The sequence below is a fragment of the Podarcis gaigeae genome (assembly GCF_964106915.1).
Source record: "Podarcis gaigeae genome assembly, chromosome: 7".
NCBI lineage: Eukaryota > Metazoa > Chordata > Lepidosauria > Squamata > Lacertidae > Podarcis > Podarcis gaigeae.
Window position 1 is genome coordinate 7,575,050 of NC_139683.1, and position 20,575 is coordinate 7,595,624.

The 20,575-nt window shown below is 41.4% G+C and overlaps 2 protein-coding genes across 2 annotated transcripts; one reads left to right on the top strand and one right to left on the bottom strand.

Moving 5' to 3' along the window:
• Window positions 1–6,226: 6,226 nt before the first annotated feature.
• Window positions 6,227–7,215, bottom strand: LOC310849373 (mas-related G-protein coupled receptor member H-like; the record flags this gene model as incomplete). The annotated part of the gene is made up of 1 exon (XM_083749539.1): window positions 6,227–7,215. The coding sequence occupies one exon, from the start codon at window positions 7,213–7,215 to the stop codon at window positions 6,250–6,252; it is 966 nt and encodes a 321-aa protein (XP_083605665.1). The 3' UTR covers window positions 6,227–6,249.
• A 7,076-nt stretch (window positions 7,216–14,291) lies between these two features.
• On the top strand, window positions 14,292–15,309 carry LOC310849374 (mas-related G-protein coupled receptor member H-like; the record flags this gene model as incomplete). The annotated part of the gene is made up of 1 exon (XM_083749540.1): window positions 14,292–15,309. The coding sequence occupies one exon, from the start codon at window positions 14,292–14,294 to the stop codon at window positions 15,270–15,272; it is 981 nt and encodes a 326-aa protein (XP_083605666.1). The 3' UTR covers window positions 15,273–15,309.
• Window positions 15,310–20,575: the final 5,266 nt, after the last annotated feature.

Below are 20,575 nucleotides of genomic sequence, written 5' to 3' on the forward strand. Positions count from 1 at the left end.
TTCTTGTTTCAATGGGCTTTTGAGATCTGATGGCTTTTAACAAAAGTGCTGGTGCTGTGTTGCTTTCATTGTAATTATTTGTACGGTTTTAATAGATTATGTGTATACAGTTTTAATTCTATCAATGCTTAATGGTTTTTAATGATCATCTTTTTCTGTGTTTTTAGTGCCATTCAAAATACCCACGTAGTGTGGATCTCATTGAGGGGAAAGATAGAGATAACATACATATGTGTCAGTGACCATCCTGCTATTACTTGGGTCCATGGTCACACTTAGAGAAATTTCAGAGGAACCCACCACTTAAATGTCAAAAACTGAGAAAGAGATCTGGAAAGGAATACCGTATTTTTTGCACCATAACACTCACTTTTTTCCTCCTAGAAAGTAAGGGGAAATGTCTGTGCGTGTTATGGAGCGAATGCCTGCGGGTGGCGGGGGGGATCTGCTGCAGTCGTGAGCAGAGGATCCATGGTTCCCCTTCCTTCCCTCCTCCGTGGTTACAAAGCATGGATCCACATGGATCCTCAGGATTTTTGCATTGGGCTACTCCAAACTCACTGTCAGATCACATGTCTGTGGCCACAGCATGAACCACCAAAATCATATATCCACTATTTTGTTTAGAATATTTTTTTTTCTTGTTTTCCTCCTCTAAAAACTATCTGGTGCGTGTTATAGAGCGAAAAATACGGTAGATGAATATGAGCAAAGTCATTTAGAAATGGTTTCCTTTCATTTTGGTTAGGATGATGACAAAGAAGTTAAACCCAAAATCTTTAGAGAACAGGTTTTCTTTGAGGAGGATGTGAAGGAAGGGAGAATAGGAAGTGGCCCCAAAAAAGAGGAAAATGGGTCACCCATAAAAGGTTCTCTGTCCAAAATATCCTACCTTATTCAATTCCACCTGGTTTCCCACCATAAGGCTTGGGATCTTCTCTTAGAATTCTTGGGTCTGAATCAAGACCTCTTTTCTGTTTTCAAAAGACATGTTGCCCATTCAGAAGGCAGCACACAACCTTGGTCAGAGAACCATCAGATAGATTTGTGTTTGTTCAGGAAGGGTGGGGCAGATAATTTTACATCCTGTTAAATTGTGCAAATCAGTTAGCAGGGGCCTCAAATGGCATGTGCAGGTTCTCTTTCTCCTCCTCGGTACTTCAGCAATCTCCTGTGTGTGTGGTCTGATTCCCTTGATATTGTGTATAATTTGATGCATTGCATTGTATGTGTCATTCGTTATGTGTTATGTACCATTGTACATTATGCATTACAATGCAATCATCACACACAACAATTCTGTTACAGGTGCAGTGTGTTTGTGCAAAGTCCATATATAACCAAAACCCTCTGACTAGCAAGCTGGGGTTGGAGGGCAATAGCAAATTGCTTTTTCTCCTCTTAATAATAATAATAATAATAATAATAATAATAATTTATTTATGCCCTGCCAATCTGGCTGGGTTTCCCCAGACACTCTGGGCAGCTTCCAACAAAAAGTAGGTAGCTGTGTTGGTCTGACACAGTAGAAATATATATATATAAAAAATAAAATGGGATCTGAAGAAGTGTGCATGTACACGAAAGCGCATAACAAAAACAAACTTAGTTGGTCTCTAAGGTGCTACTGGACAATTTTTTATATCTATATATAACATCAGTCATTAAAAGCTTCCCTAAATGTGTTCTAAAAGTCAGATGGTGTTTATTTATTTATTTGACATCTGATGGGAGGGTGTTCCACAGAGCTGGCACCACTACCAAGAAGGCCCTCTGCCTGGTTCCCTGTAACTTCTCGCAGGGAGAGAACCACCAGAAGGCCCTCAGAGCTGCACCTTAGTGTCCGGGCTGAACAATGGAGGTGGAGACGCTCCTTCAGGTATCATAGCAAGAATGGGAGAGCAGGGAATGGCAACCAGTCTCCCTCTGCTACACAATGTGTGTGGAAATAGTGGAGGCAGGCAGAGGAAAAAAAATCTGACTCCCTCAACTCTGGAAGGGATAACAGAGGCAGAAAGAAAGAGACATGAACATGCAGAAGCTGAAGCTCCATTCCAACTTCATTCCAGTCTTTTCCCCCCCGCCTGCATCTCTCTCCGCCTTTTCCCTCCCTTCCACAACCAATGGAGCCTGGGTTTCTTCTGCCTCACTCTGCCTCTGACACTTCCATGATCATCTTGCAGTATAAGAGGGCAGGAATCTTTTTCCTCTGTCTCTCTCCCTCTTCCATTCATATTATAAGCCTACCTACCTACCTGCCTACTTAATATACACACCAATTATGTAATCATTTATCCAATTCCTCCTCTACCCTGTGAACTGTTCCTGTTTAAATGATTCTAACTCCACACATTTCAGTGATTTTCCTCCATAGGGGGGAAGAAGAAGAAGGAGGAGGAGGAGGAGGAGGAGGAGGGGAGGAGGAGTTTGGATTTGATATCCCAACTTTATCACTACCTGAAGGAGTCTCAAAGTGGCTAACAATCTCCTTTCCCTTCCTCCCCCACAACAAACACTCTGTGAGGAGAGCGGGGCTGAGAGACTTCAAAGAAGTGTGACTAGCCCAAGGTCACCCAGCAGCTGCATGTGGAGGAGCGGGGAATCAAACCCGGTTCCCCAGATTATGAATCTACCGCTCTTAACCACTACACCACACTGGCTGAGATAGCAATTTAAAAATAAATAAAGTCTAATTCCGCATCTTTAATTGCATTCTTTATCTCTGTTAAATGATAATTATATATCATTTAATCATCAAATATGTATAATTGCTTTTCACGTTTCTGTCCTTAACTAACACATTTTATCTAATAGCTACAGCTAAATAAACATATCAGACACCTTCAGGGATTAGGGGAGCTCCTTAGAATACATTCATTGTCCCATTGTTACTTCCTACTGCAGAGGAGGTTTGGATTTCCTGAAAAACGGCCCATGTAGCCTCACAAGTACATTGCTGGCCCCACCCCAAAATGTTCCACGCATTACTGAGGTTGTCTGTCCTGCCCTGAAGAAGTCTACATCTGCTTCTGCAAAGCTGTTCAGATACATATGTAAATCCTTCCCCAGTATTTACATTGTCCAATGTTTAGATGATACTGACACCAAAACTAGGATTTGCATGAACAACCGCTTCAGTGAAAAATGCTGTTTTTTTTTGGTTAGAATGCATTGGATAAATTCATGGGTTCATTGGAATTGTCATTGATAGCTGAAGGGAAGTAAACACAAGCTGTGTTTGGATAATAATTTGAGTCTTTGTAAATTGTTTATGATGCTATAAACAGACATTGAGGCCAAACACTTCTCACCATCCTTCACTCTTCATCTGGTGAACCAAGACTGGACCACAGTTTCATGGCGTGAAGAAACAGGGGACTCTAGCTCAATACCAGCCAGTATTTGCACCAAAGCTGACATGTCAGATGTGATTATTATTATTATTTCATTTTTTCCCCTTTCTTTTAATTCTTTCTTTAAATCTCTCTCCCCCTTTGTTTTTCTTTTTCTTCTTTTTCTTTTTACCTTTTTTTGGGTCTTTTTCTTTTTGATCTGTTAAGAAAGAGATAAGAGTTAAATATAAAAATTTGAGTAAGTTAAAGTGATGTTCCATAATTTTTCAACTATTGTTAAAGGTGGTCAGTTGTAATGAACTGATGTAGTAGCTATGGTGGATTTTTGGTTATTGTTGAATCTTAAATAAAGTTGTTTTTGTTTTTGTTTTTTTTAAAAAAGACATGTCGTGTAAGGAGGGAAAGTAAAGGGCAAAAAAGGCCGGTTCATCCCAGACTTCATGAACACTGGCATATGGAGCCTCAAAAGTATGCTGCTGGCCACACCTTAAAATGTCCCACACATTGGTATGGAGGTCTGCACTGCACTGAAGAAATTCTCTGTCTATGTCTGCAAACCTGTTTGGTTACACATGTAAATGCTTCCCCACCATTTACATTGCCCAGTGTTTAGATGACACTAAAACTAGGATTTGAATGAACAGCTCCCTGAATGCAAAATTTTGTTTTCCCTTTGGTTAGAATGTATTTGATAAATGCATAGGATCATTTAAATTGCCACTGATAGCTTATAGATTTGTATAATGTCATTATGATATCGGCAGTTTTATTTCCAATTCCTTTCCTAATGATCCCTAGCATGGAATTTGCCTTCCAAAGCACATTCTCTTGTATACTCCTGTTCAGGGCTGTGCAAAGCCAACCCCACTATGGTTTTCAATACACCTTTGAAGAGAAACAAAGCTGGGCGAAGATAGTATTATATCTTGTGGCAAACTTTGGGTCAGGTATAACGAATCAGAGAGATCAAGAGACACACAAAAAAATGTGCTGGAATAGCTTGCAATCAGAAAATTTGCAGAAACCATTGAAACTCCGAAGTCCTGAGGAAAATTCAGTGTTTCAAGCTTACTGCAAAATGTACAGGAACTCATACAGAAATCTTCATCTGTACTTAAACAGTTTGGCAGTATCATGTGATGAGAAAAATGATTGCCAGTGGGTGATCAAGATTTTCACCCGCAAACTTGAGAGGAGATTCTTCCCCTCTAAGAATAGGTGGAAGAAAAGTAGGTTTCCAAGTGGTGGAGGAGGGTAAAATCAACTCTGACTATTTCAGGAAAGATGCAGTTGTTGAACAGAATCATTAAAAAGTTTCTAAATTTCAATTCTCAACCAGGTTAAAAGAATCGTGGATAAGGAAAAAAGAACAAAACACATTTAAGGTTATATCAAATGAAAGAGACAACTATGTGCAGGATTAATTAACTATGCTGGCCCCCATATATTTGCCTATCTTAAAAGGGAGGCTGGTGGTGCTGTGGTCTAAACCACTGAGCCTCTTGGGCTTGCCGATCACAAGGTTGGTGGTTCGAATCCCTGCGATGGAGTGAGCTCCCGTTGCTCTGTCTCAGCTCCTGCCAACCGAGCAGTTCGAAAGCAAGCCAACGCAATTATATAAACAGGTACTGTTGTGGTGGGAGGTATTTCATTGTGCCAGAAGTAATGCTGGCCATGTGACCCAGAAAGCTGTTTGTGGACAAACACCGGCTCCCTCAGCCTGAAAGCGAGATGGGTGCCACAACCCCATAGTCACCTTTGACTAGAGTTACCTGACCAGGGGTCATTCAACTTTACCTTTACCTAATAAACACTTGGGATGCTTGCTGATCCTGTGTCTGCCACAGACTTGTCCTTCAGATAACTAGAATCACCACCTTGTGAAAGTATTGTTTTAATACAAGTATTGCAACGACATGTTTAGGCAGTATACTATGAGGGAAATATACATAGTCAATTTGCAACATGTTTTGCATTTAAACAGAAATATGTTTACAAATCTCAACAGTTTACAAATCTCAATAAAAATAAATCAATATTAGGAATACTTTTTTCCATGTGATGTAGACGCCAGTTCAACTGAAACATGGAGGTTATCTGTAATCAATGGAATGGAGGTTATCTGTAATCAATATGCCTAACGGTCTGAGAAGAATGTCAATCAACTCTACAGTAAGTCAGGTGCAGCAGGTGTGGCCATTTTCCCACTGTCTTGTGGAATCATTTGCAGTTGATGTGGCCTGATGAAGTGTGCAAGATACTTGCAGCTTTGCATCTGACAATGTGCCATTTGGATCCCTGCCCATCCTAGCTGGTGAATGCCAATGGAGAAGTGTCTGTGTGTCATTGGGTTCAGGGTTTAGCAAACACTTCATTGTATGATGGTGATAGTGCATTCCATTTTGGGATAAGGTAGTGGAAAGAGTCATTGTCAGGAAAATGGTCTCCCTCTCAAACATGTCTGAAAGCTGTGCCTGTTCTCCCTGCCTTCTGTCTCCCTGGGAATTAATGACAGTTTAATCCCCTCCAGCTGTTCCTGGAGGTGACAGATTACCGCACTTTCAATCTGGGTCCAGGACTGAGACACAAGGAGCATGATGCTGCTTCTCTTGGCAGCTTTTGATAACATTGAACATGATATCCTGCTGCACCAGCTTTGTGGGATGGGTCAGATTTAGATAGTCACATTGAAGGCTGATCCTTCAGACCCCACAGCTACGCTCTATGTTTCTACAGGGCTATCCAAAGTCAATCTATTTGAGTTTTTACAAAGCACAAACAAGAATCCTTAGCACTAGAATGTGGAGCACAGAAGCTCTGTTGAATTTTATCTTGAGAGAAAGATTGGGTAGAAAAATACTGAATGAAGAATAAATGAACAACACATGCATCATAACTAGGTTTCCAGTTCCTCTCTACTCTCTCCCTCCTCCACAAAGATTTTCTTTAGTATACTCTCCATGCTTCTCCTAGTATTGTCCCCCCTCTGTCTCCCAACCAGGAAATAGATCAGTGGATTAACACTGCTGTTTAGGCAGGCACAGAAGTAACCATAACGCATAATATTGGAGGGCAAGTGCTGATTAAGCACTTTCATACAGGAAAAAACATTCAGTGGGAAAGAAAAAATGAGAAAGAAGAATAGAGTCAGCAAGATGGCTACCAAACGTTTTCCTCGCTGGTATGGTTGTGATTTAAAATAGACTTTGATGAACAGAGTCAGAGTGGAGATAGTTAAGAGTGGGAGACAAATGATGCCATTTATGAAGAACTGCAAGTGTTTTAGGAAATAATATGTAAATTCATGTGTCAAGAAAAGAGTGAAGTGAATTGCAGGGAGAAGAAAGGACAGGACCCACAACAGGGCAGAGACAGTGCTGGATAAGTGTGTTGGCCGGTGACATCGATACCAAAGTGGGAAGAGGACAGACACACACCTGTCAATGCTGATGGCTGTCAGCAGAAATTGGCCAACACTGTACGTGAATAGGAAGAGGTCACTGAACAATACACTTATAAGATCACGATACAAATTAGTTCTGCTCCAGTATATTAGTAGAATACTTTCAACAATGAGCAACCCAAAGTCAGCAGCGGACAGGTTCACAATGTATGTCGAGAAAGTGCTCCTCTTAATGCGGACGCCAAGCAGCCAGATGACAGTCCCATTGCCCCACAGCCCAAACATGATGAAGGGAAGAGTGATGGGGAAAAAAATATGTGTTTCTAAATTATATTTAGCAATCGATCCTGGATCATCATTGTTGGTACCATTGTTTGGAAACTCTGTGACGTTGTATGTCGCTGGATATTCTTTGCTGACATCCAAACGAGGCAAGGATGGCTGAATGAAATTAGCCATTCTGTTCAAATTTTGCTTTCAGGTTCTTCTGCTGTAGAATCGCCTCCTAAAAGAACAGAGGGAGGGAGGGGAGGAGTCAGTCCCTGCTACTGTTCTGGACAAATACCGTATTTTTTGCTCTATAAGACACACTTTTCCCTCCTAAAAAGTAAGGGGAAATGTGTGTGCATCTTATGGAGTGAATGCAGGCTGCGCAGCTATCCCAGAAGCCAGGACAGCAAGTCAGATTTTTTCCCCCTTGTTTTCTTCCTCCAAAAACTAGGTGCGTCTTATAGAGCGAAAACTATGGTAGATGCCAATTAAGGCTGGCATGTTTGCCTCATTTATGGAATCGTTTTGAAAATCCATAACTGATATTTTTAAATGGAAGTACTGGTGGGCAAGAGAGTGAGGAGCTTTTTCTCTGGTTGTTCCATGTCTCTGGGACACTTTACTTGTCGGCTTTGCTCCATTTCTTTTTGAAGGCTATGTCAGCAACATTTTAGAAAAGCAACATTATTCAGCTGTGGGGGCATTTTACTGCTGATTCTATGAGCACTGTTTGTAGAATTTATTTGGATAAGAAGAGTTTGGATGTGATATCCCTCTTTATCACTACCCTAAGGAGTCTCAAAGTGGCTAACATTCTCCTTTCCCTTCCCCCACAACAAACACTCTGTGAGGTGAGTGAGGCTGAGAGACTTCAGAGAAGTATGACTAGCCCAGCGTCACCCAGCAGCTGCATGTGGAGGAGCGGGGAAGCGAACCTGGTTCACCAGATTACGAGTCTGCCACTCTTAACCACTACACCACACTGGCTTTTGGAGTTTGGGGAGGCTAATTTATTCTGTTACTTTGTCAGTAGGTAAATTCACTTGGATGACTTTTTGTTCAGAAAGTGCACACACACACACACACACACACACACACACACACACACACACACAAACATGTGGATTTCCATGTCACCATCAGACCCCATTATACAGGTGTGTACTTCCCTGCCACCTCATTCTTCTTTACTTCCCTTCTTCCTATTCTCCTTCTGGCTTGCCATTAGGATGAAAAAGACCTAGATTCCTTAGCAAAATTAGCTTTATTTCTGTGTCTCCCTTATTCTCCCTTATTCTCTTCTTTTTCTGTTACCTCCTTACCTCCAGTTTCCCTTTACCATGCTTCCTCCCTCCTTATGCCCCAGGGACCCAGCAACATCTCCCCAACCATTTCCTTCAAACTTCTGTAGAAGTGTTGAGAGGCTTCAGAACCCTTTGAATTTTTCTGCAGCCTCATTTCCAGTCTGTCTGGGCCCACCTGGTTGATTAGAACGCAACCCAGGAGACAGCTCAACAGCCGTAGCCTCCATGATCTCCAGAAACCCCAACATTTCACATGAAACCCTCCCTTTGCTTTAGGATACTTACTTCCCCCCTTTCAGTAGGTGTTCCATGTTGTTGTTGGCGCATTTGTCAGTCTCAGGAGACAATGGAGTGTGCCTGTGGGGGTGAAGTCAAACTACTGGAAAATCACAGCACCTGCTGTGGTTGTAGAGACTGATTTGGGAGAGACCCATTTCATTGCAGGTGGGGCAGATGAAGGGATATGCTGTTACTTACATTGTCTGTACAAAACTCCTAACTATATATGTATAGCCTGTTATTGGGACTCTTGACAAAAAGTCTTTCTCTCCTTGTCTCTCTCAGGCAACTCAAATTCCTCCACTGAGATATAAAAGGAGATAATACAATCGTGTAACTTTTTAAGCACCAGTGTTCTGGAGTTTGGTTTTCTGCTCAACTTTTGTTGTGCTATAGTCCTTCCAGACAGCAATAGTGTGGCAGCATTTGGGAAGTATGACAGGACAGCTCATAAAGGACAGGACAGCAGAATAAACCCAAACGTTATCCACTATTTTTGTAGGAAGAGCATGCTGCAGAAAGCAGCCATTTCAAAATATTTAGTCTGCTGGGGGCTGAAGACACAAGTTTAATGTCAACTGTGAAAAATATAACTTGGAAAGGAAGAGATGAATAAGAGCGAAAGGATTTTAAAGTGTTTTTTTTCTTCCTCTTAGAAAGGAAAATGGCTAAGGGATTCAGCCAAAAGCTTTAGAGCACTTTTACTTTCTTTTTTTGAGGAGGGGTGTGATGGAACAAAGAAAGGGAGACTGAAATAGAGCCAAGAGCTACTGCAGAAGATAATTTCCCATCAAGAAAAGATTCCATGCACAGAAAGTCCTACCTTTGTTCAATCTTATCTGTTTTCCAGGAAAAGAGAGGAGAGAGACTTGCGATATTCTGTTTCTAGAATTTCAGGGTCTTGGTCACAACCTCTTCTCTGCATTCAACACATATTGTACATCCACCACTGAACACAAAATCTTGAGCAGATAATGTCAGGGAGTGCTTTGTGTTCAATAAGGGCTGGGGTGCAGCATTCATATCCTGTTAAAATGTTCATAGCCATTAGTCGGTGTCCCAATTAGTCATGAGCAGGTTTCTATTTTCCCAGCTTAAATACTTCAGCAATTTCCTGTGCGTTCAGGAAATCACTTATCCAAGTCTCCAGAGACATATTCACTTTATGCTTGCAGGTGTTTTGAGGGCTCTTACTCATCTGCAAAGCTTTGGCTTAGCCTGCAGAATGTCCTGGATTCAGTCAAAACAAAAAAATTCCTTCCAGTAGCACCTTAAAGACCAACTAAGTTAGTTCTAGGTATGAGCTTTCGTGTGCATGCACACTTCTTCAGATTCAGTCAGTGGCAGCTCTGGGTAGGGATGGGAATGATTCCTGCTTATATCCCTGCTGGTCATTGTCAGCAATCTGAGCTAGGTAGAATAATGGTCTGACCTTGTGCAAGGCAGTTTCCTATATTTATTTATTCAAAGTTTTGAACATATAGATGGGAATTGAGAACTGATATGTTTATGGCTGGGCTGGGTACCAAAACAGACTGAAGAAGAGATGTAGACAAAGGAGTCCAGAGACTTTGCAATAAAGGTTGCCACTGAGAAGGAGCATGAAGGAAAAGAAATATGTGAGGACACCAAAGAGAAGGAGAAAAAAAAGCAAAAAGAAAGGATGTGATGCGTTAGTGCTGGTGCAAGACATTTTGCCGGCTGAAGCAGAGGAGCAAATGTACTCACAAACCCTTGCTGCACCCTTTCCTGACTTCATCCTTCCCATTCCCCCCATTCTGCCATGAGAAAGGCCTTCCTTACCTTCCTGCACTCTCTCCTGCCATGCATAGAATTTTTGTAGCTTGCATCTGGGAGCAAAGAGGCTTGAGAGATTCCAAGCATCCTACTTTTATCCAAACAGAACTCTCTGCTTACAAGTGGGAGTAGACTGGCTGTATGTATCCCCTTCTAGGAGGTTTCCAAGAAAAAAATGAGGTCCTCTTGCTGGAACCATCATCCTGCTCTTTCCATCCCATTAGCTGGGCTCTCTCCCCCCCCCCCCCGGTGTTTTGGAAATCTCCTGTGTTGGGAGCAAAGTGCTTCCCAGTGCTTAAAACTTACTTGCAGGCTTTTGAAGTGTAATGGAGCCTTTCAAAGCACTTTTGTATATTTTACAAATGGAGCTGTTAGTGTGCATGATCACAATCCTCTAAAGACTATATTGACAACCCAGTGACAATCGTTTTTCACTTATCACATGACAGTGGCAAACAGATTAAGCATAAATGAAGGCAAACAGGCAGATTGCAGCACATCTTGTCATGAGCTCTTAAATGCATTGAATGTTTCCTCAAGACTTGGGAGTTGCATTGGTGTCTGCAAATCTTCTGGTTCCAGCACAGGATTACCTACTTCTGGTTCTCTATCACATTATCTGATCCAACGTTAGTCACAGGTAAGCGAAAAGCTCATGTTAGAAATTCTTTGCTTGCAAGAGCAGAAAAAGGAGTAATTACTGTGGCAGAATTAATTTTTAATTTTATTATTATTATTATTAAAATGCACAGCTTCGATTCCTGGGGTTAAAAGGTTCAAAGATAACACAGCTGTGAAAGATTCTGTATGAGGTTTTAGGAACAGAAAAGTATAGGAAGCTGCCTCCTAAAATTCAGTCCATTTATTTATTTACACCCACCTTTTCTCCAAGGAATTCAAGGTGGTGTATATGGTTTGTCTTGCTCCTCTGTTTATCCTCACAACCAACCTGTGAGATAGGTCAGGTTGAAGGACTCTGGTCTGAGGTTATCCAGTGAGTTTTATTTCTGTGCGGGGATTTGAAGGCTGGTCTCCCAGATCTTACTCCAAAAACTTCAAAAGGGAGCATCCCAGAATGAATGGGCAGAGACTATGTGTTCACACCTGTACATCTGAATGGCTCCACAAGTTCTCCAGATGGCTGTGTGGAGGTCACAGATAGGATCTGCTTTAACAAATATACTTTCCCTCCTATGCACTCACTGAATGCATGACGGGTGAAGGGGTGGGGGCTAATATAAGGGATATGCTCAAGTATATAATTTATTTCTCCCTCACTGAAGCAGTTCTGTTTAGTACAACATCAGGCTCAGCGCACTCCCTGTCCTACTGGAAAAGGGAAAACAGAAATGGGGAACACAGAACAAAATGAAAAAAGTGGTGAAACTGGTTTACTGAGATAAACAAGAGATGGCTAGAGGTATTCATTTTAAATAAAAGAAATATGAGATAGGCCTTTATTGCTGTCAATTGCCTGCTTATTTCCACTTTTTACAGTAAAATGAATACCTCTAGCAGTCTCTTGCTTATCTCAGTAAACCAGTTTCACCACTTTTTTCAGAGTGGTGACTTCAGAGGCGTATTGCCCCCCACACAGGAGGCAGAATATAAATTGATCATCCATTGATGTGTTCAGTCCTCTTTTAAAGTCATCCAAGTTGGTGGGCATTAGTATATACTTTGGGAGCAGATTCCACGGTTTATGTATCTAGTTTTCAGAGAAGTATTTTCTTTTGCCTCTCTTGAATTCTCCAGCATTCAGATGAAATAGATGGCCCTGAGTTCTAGTATTATAGGAGAGTGGGAAAAATAATAATATGGCATTATAAATTATTATTATTATTATTATTATTATTATTATTATTACTATTATTATTAAAATTTGTATACTACCTATACTCACCTATACCACCCTAGGTTTTTACATTTGCTATAATATTGCATGTTCTTAGTGCTTTTTCGTACACCCATAATTTCCAGTTTCGTACATCCATAATTCCAGTTTCAGCATGAAAATTTAGAAGCTTTTTATGATTCTATTCAATAAATGCATTTCACCTGATCAATTCAGAGCCATTTTTCCCCTACTACTTGCAAGCCCACTTTTTGCAAGAGTGATATTCTAGGGCAGGCATAGGCAAACCCGGCGCTCCAGACGTTTTGGACTACAACTCCCATGATCCAGGACCAGTGGTCAGGGATTGTACTCCCAAGACATCTGGAGGTCCCAGCTTGCCTATGGCTGTTCTAGGGTATTGCAAAAAACAATCTCCTCCTAAATTTGCAGGTGATTGTATTGGCAATCCAGTGAGAATCGTTTTTGTCTTGTCACTGGCAAACTGATTAAGCATAAATGAAGGCAAACGGACACATTGCTGTACATCTTGCCATGAGCTTTTAAATGCATTGAATGTTTCCTCAAGACTTGGGAGTGGCATTGATGTCTGCAAATCATCTGGTTGTTTATTGCAGCACAGGAATATCTACTGCTGGTTTTTTCTCTCTCCATCATGATATCTGATCCAATGTTTGTCACAGGTAAGCGAAAAGCTCAAGTTAGAAATTCTTGCCTGCTTATGTCCACTTTTATTTTTACAATAAAAGGAATACCTCTAGCCATCTCTTGCTTATCTCAGTAAACCACTTTCACCACTTTTTTCATTTTGTTCCATGTTCCCCATTTCTGTTTTGCCTTTTCCAATAGGACAGGGAGTGCACTGAGCCTGATGTTGTACTAAATCAAGCACTGAGAATCTCCAAACCCATGGACAAATCTAGTCCTAGCCAGGTTCCTAATTTGGCCAGTGAAACTGCAAAGGAACAACCTGGAGCCTTGGAGCAAGCTCCCCGTTGTTCATTGGCAAGTGGAGATGGCTCCAATGCATGACCCAAACATCTTTGTACCTCTATCAACTAGAGGTTGGGAACCTCCAGCCGATGGGCCAAATATGGCCTGACAACCTTCTGCATTTATATAATAAATAATAATATATTTATATCCCACCCTCCCTGGCCAAAGCCAGGCTCAGAGTGGCTAACAACAGGAAAAATAGCACAGTTTACATAAAATCACAGCTAATTAATTAAAATACATTCTAAAATCAATTCAGAATCAAATTAATGGCAACCATTGGGCTAGAGTTCTGTGAGGATTACAGAAAGAGGGAGGGGTCAGATTGTGCCTTGGCCAAAGGCCTGGTGGTACAGCTCTGTCTTGAAGGCCCTGCGGAAAGATGTCAACTCCCGCAGGGCCCTAGTCTCTTGTGACAGAGTGTTCCACCAGATCAGGGCCATGGCCAAAAAAGCCCTGGCTCTGGTTGAGGCCAGCCTAACCTCCCTGTGGCCCGGAATATCCGAGATGTTCTTATTTGAAGACCGTGGGATATACCAGGAGAGGCAGTCCTGTAGGTACGAGGGTCCTAGTTTGTGTGAGGAAGAAAAGGTAGAGCTTGACCAAAATGGGCTTAACTAACCATACATGCAAAGGGCCCTTCTGTAAATTCTGAAGCACCTGAGAACCACCTGTGATGGCAGGTGATTGAGAGGTGGACTAAAACTACCCCATCCCTTGTAATCTTCTGTATCCGGGGGGGGGGGGCTATAGGGCAGGAGGCTTCCACCACTCCTCTTCATCCAGCCACTCCCTGACATTAGGTTTATGATTGTAGAGGTAGCTTGAACTAGAAGAAGAAACAGAAGAGCCATTTCACCTTAAAAGTTAACTCATCATATTAACTCAAGAATTAACTCACAAAGACAAGGAAGAGTAGGCTGAAAAGCTTTACTTTCATCTTTATTCATTAACAAAGACTAATTCCACCCTCTCCACCCCCAGCAGACATATCTACACAAGAAGAAGCGCAGCAGCAACAACAACTGAGTACAATGGCCAGTCTCAGCCCAATGGCCCTGTCTCCTTTCAGTGCTAAAGAAGACTATTATGAAGAAGACAATGCAACTTCCTTCTCCAACAATAGTAGTTATGATTATCCAGAATGGAATTTGAATATGTACAGAGAAATATATATTTTGTCTATACTCACAATTTTAATTTGCATTTTGGGGCTTTTAGGGAATGGGACTGTTGTCTGGCTGCTTAGCTTCTGCATTAAGAGGAACTCTTTCACCATTTACATCCTGAACCTCTCTGTTGCGGACTTGGGTGTAGTCACAGCTAACTTTTTTATGGAAATGATTTTGTTTGCAACAGGAGACTATTATGGACCTCTGTATGATTTTCTACAAGATGTCTTTCAATTAATGTACAGTGCTGGTCAATATCTACTGACAGCCATCAGCATTGACAGGTGTGTGCCAGTCCTCTTCCCAATTTGGCATCGATGTCACCGACCACCAAATTTGTCCACCACTTTGTGTTCCGTAATATGGGTACTTTCTAGCCTTCTCTGTGGAATTAACGTCGCCCTCCGCCTGACTGCAAATGTGCACAGTTATATCATGAAACATTACCAGTATGCTGTGAACGGCATCCTTTGCCTCCTGCTCATGACTATCTCAACTCTAATTCTCTGCCTCAAGGTCTCCTTCAAATTGCAACAGCGAAGTCGGGGTAAAACTCAAATAGCCATCTTGCTTGCTCTTCTTTTCTTCATCATTTTTTCATTTCCACTGAATGCCTATTACATCAGCCCTTATGTTTTTGATTCAGCCTCTTTCTTTTCTTCATTTTATGTCTACTTATTTGCCTGCCTGAACAGCAGTGTTAACCCTTTGATCTATTTCCTGGTTGGGAGGCAAAAGAGAGGCAGACATAAGAAGAGCATGAAAGCCATACTCCAGAATGTTTTCAAGGAGGAGGAAAGCTCAACAGAGGAAGCAGAGACCTCTGTTGAAACAAAGTGCTAATGGTCCCAAAAGACCATCACTTTTATCTAGTTTATACTATGACATTCTACATTCTACTAAGCAGATGTCTATAACTTCAGATTGCATTTCCTGTAGCCTACTTAGTTTGTATTCAGTATTCACATCTTGCTTGAGCTTATACAGGTGAGGTTGCAGTCTTTTCCTGTGACTGAAGACGGTTCCAAAAGCATTTGGCACAAACTCCACTAGTATGGCCAAAATTACCTTGACTTGGATTCTTAGAAAAAGCTATGGTTTTCCCAGTAGTGATGTATTGAACTGAGAGCTGGACCATAAAGAAGGCTGATCGCTGAAGAATTGATGTTTTTGAATTATGTTTCTGGAGGAGACTCTTGAGAGTCCCATGGACTGCAAGAAGATCAAACCTATCATTCTTAAGGAAATCAGCTCACTGAGTGCTCACTGGATGGACAGATCCTGAAGTTGAGACGCCAATACTTTGGCCACCTCATGAGAAGAGAAGACTCCCTGGAAAAGACCCTGATGTTGGGAAAGATGGAGGGCACAAGGAGAAGGGGACGACAGAGGCTCAGATGGTTGGATGGTGTTCTTGAAGCTACCAGCATGAGTTTGATCAAACTGCGGGAGGCAGTGGAGGACAGAAGTGCCTGGCGTGCTCTGGTCCATGGGGTCACGAAGAGTCGGACACGACTAAATGACTAAACAACAACAACAACTTAGAATCTCAGAGCTGCAGAGGTGGAAAGGACCCAAAGGGACATTTAGTTCAAGCCCTCCAAAGCCACCATATGCCTTCTAAATTCCACTTTTTTTAGGGGGGGGAGTTACCCTGAAAAATGAAAACCCTGGAACATGAAGAAGTTTCCTGTGCCACCTACTACTGTACTGCAACCTTGCAAAATCTTCCTTCCTGGTTAGATACTTAAGGGTGGGGAGTTCCATGTTTTGAGCTCCTCAACAGAAAATGAGCAGAGCTCTTTATTGAAGTAGGAGGGCTTTAGTCAGTTGAGGTTGGAAGATTTGGAGAGGAAGAGATAATGGCCACTAATTTACAAAGCAGTAAGGGCGGCCGGAGGGGCGGGGAAGACACTAAAATTAAGGTTAAGGCATTTGTGCTGCAGGTGGGAAGAACTAGAAATGCCATGATTTCCCCTTGGGGGGCGGGTCCAAATATGTGAGTGGTGGAAGACATGATAGACAGGAGCATCAAGGAAAGAGGACATGTAGGAGATGGGCAGAGAATGTGAACTGAGTTGTAACAGAGGAGCCATAGAGGAATGGAATGACTTTAGCCTTATTGCTCAAGGGGAAGAAACTTGACAGACTAAATATCACGAGCAATGTACAGGGAAGAATCCAAAATAAAGAAAAAGCCCACCCCCTATCCTTCCCTCCCCCCTATCCTGTACATCCCATTGATGCTGCTGGTACAGGACAGTAATTCTTCTTCTTAGGGGAACTGGGGTGTGGAAAACCTGCCTCACACTGACCAGGTGGATACAAGGTTCCTTCAGTTTTCAGCGATGCTACTGCTATAGGACATGACCTTGAACAGTCAATGAAGAAGGGAGATCTTCCTAACTCTCCAGGATGCCTTTAAAAATTGTATGTGTGTGTGTATATATATATGCACACACATATATATATGACGCTTCTTACATGTCTGTAAACTGTAAACTGCTTTGAGATTTTCACCATTAAGCAGTATATGAATATTATGAAATAAGAAATTAATACATTTGCATGTATATCTTTGAGTTTCTTGTGTACCCATGGCCATGTTAACCAGCTAGAGCATAGCAAAATGAAGATGAAGCATGACAATACTCAGTAAAAATAGTCCTCCTGATTGCATCACAGAGTGTTGTCTGGTTCCTCATTCCCTGCAATTTGCTAACCCAATTATCTCAAGAATGCCTTTATGTGGTAAGAACCTCCTCCTATATTCAAAATTTTGATAACCGTTGAAAAGAATATTTTTGTCACATGATGTGGGCAGAATTCCTAAAAAGGGTGGGTGGAGCCCTAAACGTCATACAGGGAACTTGAGGACATATCTGCTTTTTTTCCCACTGGGTTGCATTCATTTCTGCAAGCCTTCCTACCATCTACTTATTCCAGTGCTGAGTGCTGCATTTGCTGTCTCCCACTCACCATATTGCTGATCAGCATTTTCTCACAGGTATGTGAACGTCTCAAGTTGATGTAGTTCATTTGCAAAAGCGGGAGGAGAACCATAGCTGAATGGAAGAGATGTACATGGTTTGCAGCCAGGAAGACCCAGGTTGAATCCCTGGAGTCTTGGGATATCGTGTCATAGTATGGGAGACACAACCAGTCCAAGTAGGAAATACTGGGCTATGCAGACTAACCATCTGCCTCACTAGGCTTCTACACCCCCAATACAATGTTATAAATAATCTCAATGTCAGGCTAATCAATACAGATGTTTTTCTAAGTCTCATCTTGCTGCTTGATCTCACATTGTTGGGGGTTCTATTTCTCTGACCCTATAAAAGTTCACAGGTGGTATGGGATGGTAAAGGAGGGGTAGTACCTCTGATAGGAGACACATTGAGCTTCTTCTGGGGTAGTTTGTCTACCGTTGGTCCCCACCCTGCCCTCAGCTCTCACCTGTGGCTCCAGAGAAGGAAAAGAGGAAATAGTAGGAAATGATAAAACAGAATGAAAAGAATAGTTAAAGGCACTTTGCTCATGCTTGGAATCTAAATGGACATGGAACACAGACATGGAACACCAATGTAAATGTCAAAGGGTTTAGTGTGAATATTTGGTATTGCAACCACAGCCAAGAAACAAAGAGGCATGACACAGAGGTGTTTGGTTGAAGAAGAGTTTGGATTTGATACCCCGGTTTATCACTACCTGAAGGAGTCTCAAAGCGGCTAACATTGTCCTTTCCCTTCCTCCCCCACAACAAACACTCTGTGAGGTGAGTGGGGCTGAGAGACTTCAAAGAAGTGTGACTAGCCCAAGGTCACCCAGCAGCTGCATGTGGAAGAGTGGAGACGCGAACCCGGTTCACCAGATTACGAGACTACCGCTCTCTCTCTCTTTTTTTTTAATAAATATTTATTAAGGTTTTTTTTATAAAAGAAATACATAGATAATAAACAACATTACTTATATCATAACAAAATTTCATAACTTGTTTGGACTTCCTCACGTCTCCTGCTCCCACTTACATCGTTAAAAAGTTTTTTTCAAGCAAATTATCATCTTGTTTACAATCTTATATTCACTCATTTAAGTATAGTCTAGCAATTCTCCGAAAGGTTTATGTTTTCCTTAATCTCACTTATCATCAAATTCCAGTCTAATTTAGTGGTGGCCAATTATTTATGATCAAGCATCCTTCTTAACATTCAACCAAATTACAATATTTTTGTAAATAAATCTTAAATTTCTTCCAATCTTCTTCAATCCTTTCTTCTCCCAGGTCTCGGATTCTGCCAGTCATCTCCGCCAATTGCATATAGTCCATCAGCTGCATCTGCCACTCTTCCAGTGTGGGTAGATCTTGTGTTTTCCAATTCTTAGCGATGAGTATCCTTGCTGCCGTTGTTGCATACATAAAAAATGTTCGGTCCTTCTTTAACACCTTCTGGTCGACAATACCCAGGAGGAAAGCCTCTGGTTTCTTAGTGAAGGTATACTTAAATACCTTTTTCAACTCATTATATATCATTTCCCAGAAGGCCTTCACTTTAGGGCAAGTCCACCAGAGGTGAAAGAATGTTCCTTCATTTCCTTTACATTTCCAACATTTATTTTCAGACAAATGGTATATTCTGGCAAGTGTAACTGGGGTCATGTACCATCTGTATATCATTTTCATTACATTTTCCTTCAACGCATTACATGCAGTGAAGTTCAGCCCAGTGGTCCACAACCTTTCCCAGTCCTCATAATGTTTCCCAGTCCTCAGTTTCCCTTTCCCAGTCCTCATAATGTTATGCCCAATATCCTGTGCCCACTTTATCATAGCAGATTTAACCATTTCGTCTTGTGTGTTCCATTTTAACAGCAAGTTATACATTCTTGATAGTACCTTAGTCTTTGGTTCTAACAATTCTGTTTCCAACTTTGATTTCTCCACCTGGAACCCTAACTTTTTGTCATTTTAAAAAACTTCTTTAATCTGAGCGTAATGTAACCAGTCTCGCACTTTATCCTTCATTTTCTCCAAACTCTGCAATTTCCAATTGTCTCCATCTTTTTCTAATATTTCCCAATATTTTGGCCATTTGGCCTCCATATTGGGTCTTTTTCGGGCCTTAGCTTCCAGAGGGGAAAGCCACCTCGGAGTTTTATTTTCCAATAAGTCTGTATTTTGTCCAGACATTAAATACTGCTTTCCTGACAATATGGTTCTTATAGGCCTTATTGATCTTAACTTTGTCATACCATAAGTATGCATGCCAACCAAAAGCATTGTTAAAACCTTCCAGATCCAATACATCAGTGTCTTCGAGAAGTAGCCAGTCTTTTAGCCATCAGAAAGCTGCGGCTTCATAGTACAGCTTTAAGTCTGGCAGGGCAAAGCCCCCTCTTTCTTTCGCATCAGTTAATATCTTAAACTTAATTCTGGGCTTTTTGCCCTGCCAGTCAAATTTAGAAATATCTCTCTGCCACTTCCGGAAGCACTCCGTCTTGTCCACAATTTGCAATGTTTGAAACAAAAACAACATCTTTGGCAATACATTCATCTTAATAGCAGCAATTCGGCCTAACAAAGAAAGCTTCAATTTTGTCCAACTGTCCAAGTCTCTCTTAATTTCAGACCAACATTTTTCATAATTATCCTTAAATAGACTCAGAGTTTTTGCTGTTATGTTTAGCCCTAGGTACTTTACTTTTTTTACCATAGTTAATTCTGTTTCTCTCTGAAACCGTTCTGACTCTGTATCTGTCAAGTTTTTCCCCAGCACCTTAGTTTTCTGTTTATTTAGTTTAAATCCTGCCACCCGACCAAAGTCTTGAATCAGTTGTAATACTCTTTTCGTACTAGATTCTGGCTCCTGCAAAGTCAAAACTAGGTCATCTGCAAAAGCTTTAAGTTTATATTGTTTCGCTCCGACCTGAATCCCTTGCACCAACCGGTCCCCTCTGATCATATTCAAGAGCACCTCCAGAACCGAAATAAATAACAGAGGGGAAATCGGGCAGCCTTGTCGTGTACCTTTTTCAATTTTAAACTCTTCTGTAACCACATTGTTAACTATCAGTTTTGCCTTCTGTTCTGAGTATATTGCATCAATCCCATTCTCAAAACCCTGTCCCACTCCCATTTCTTTTAG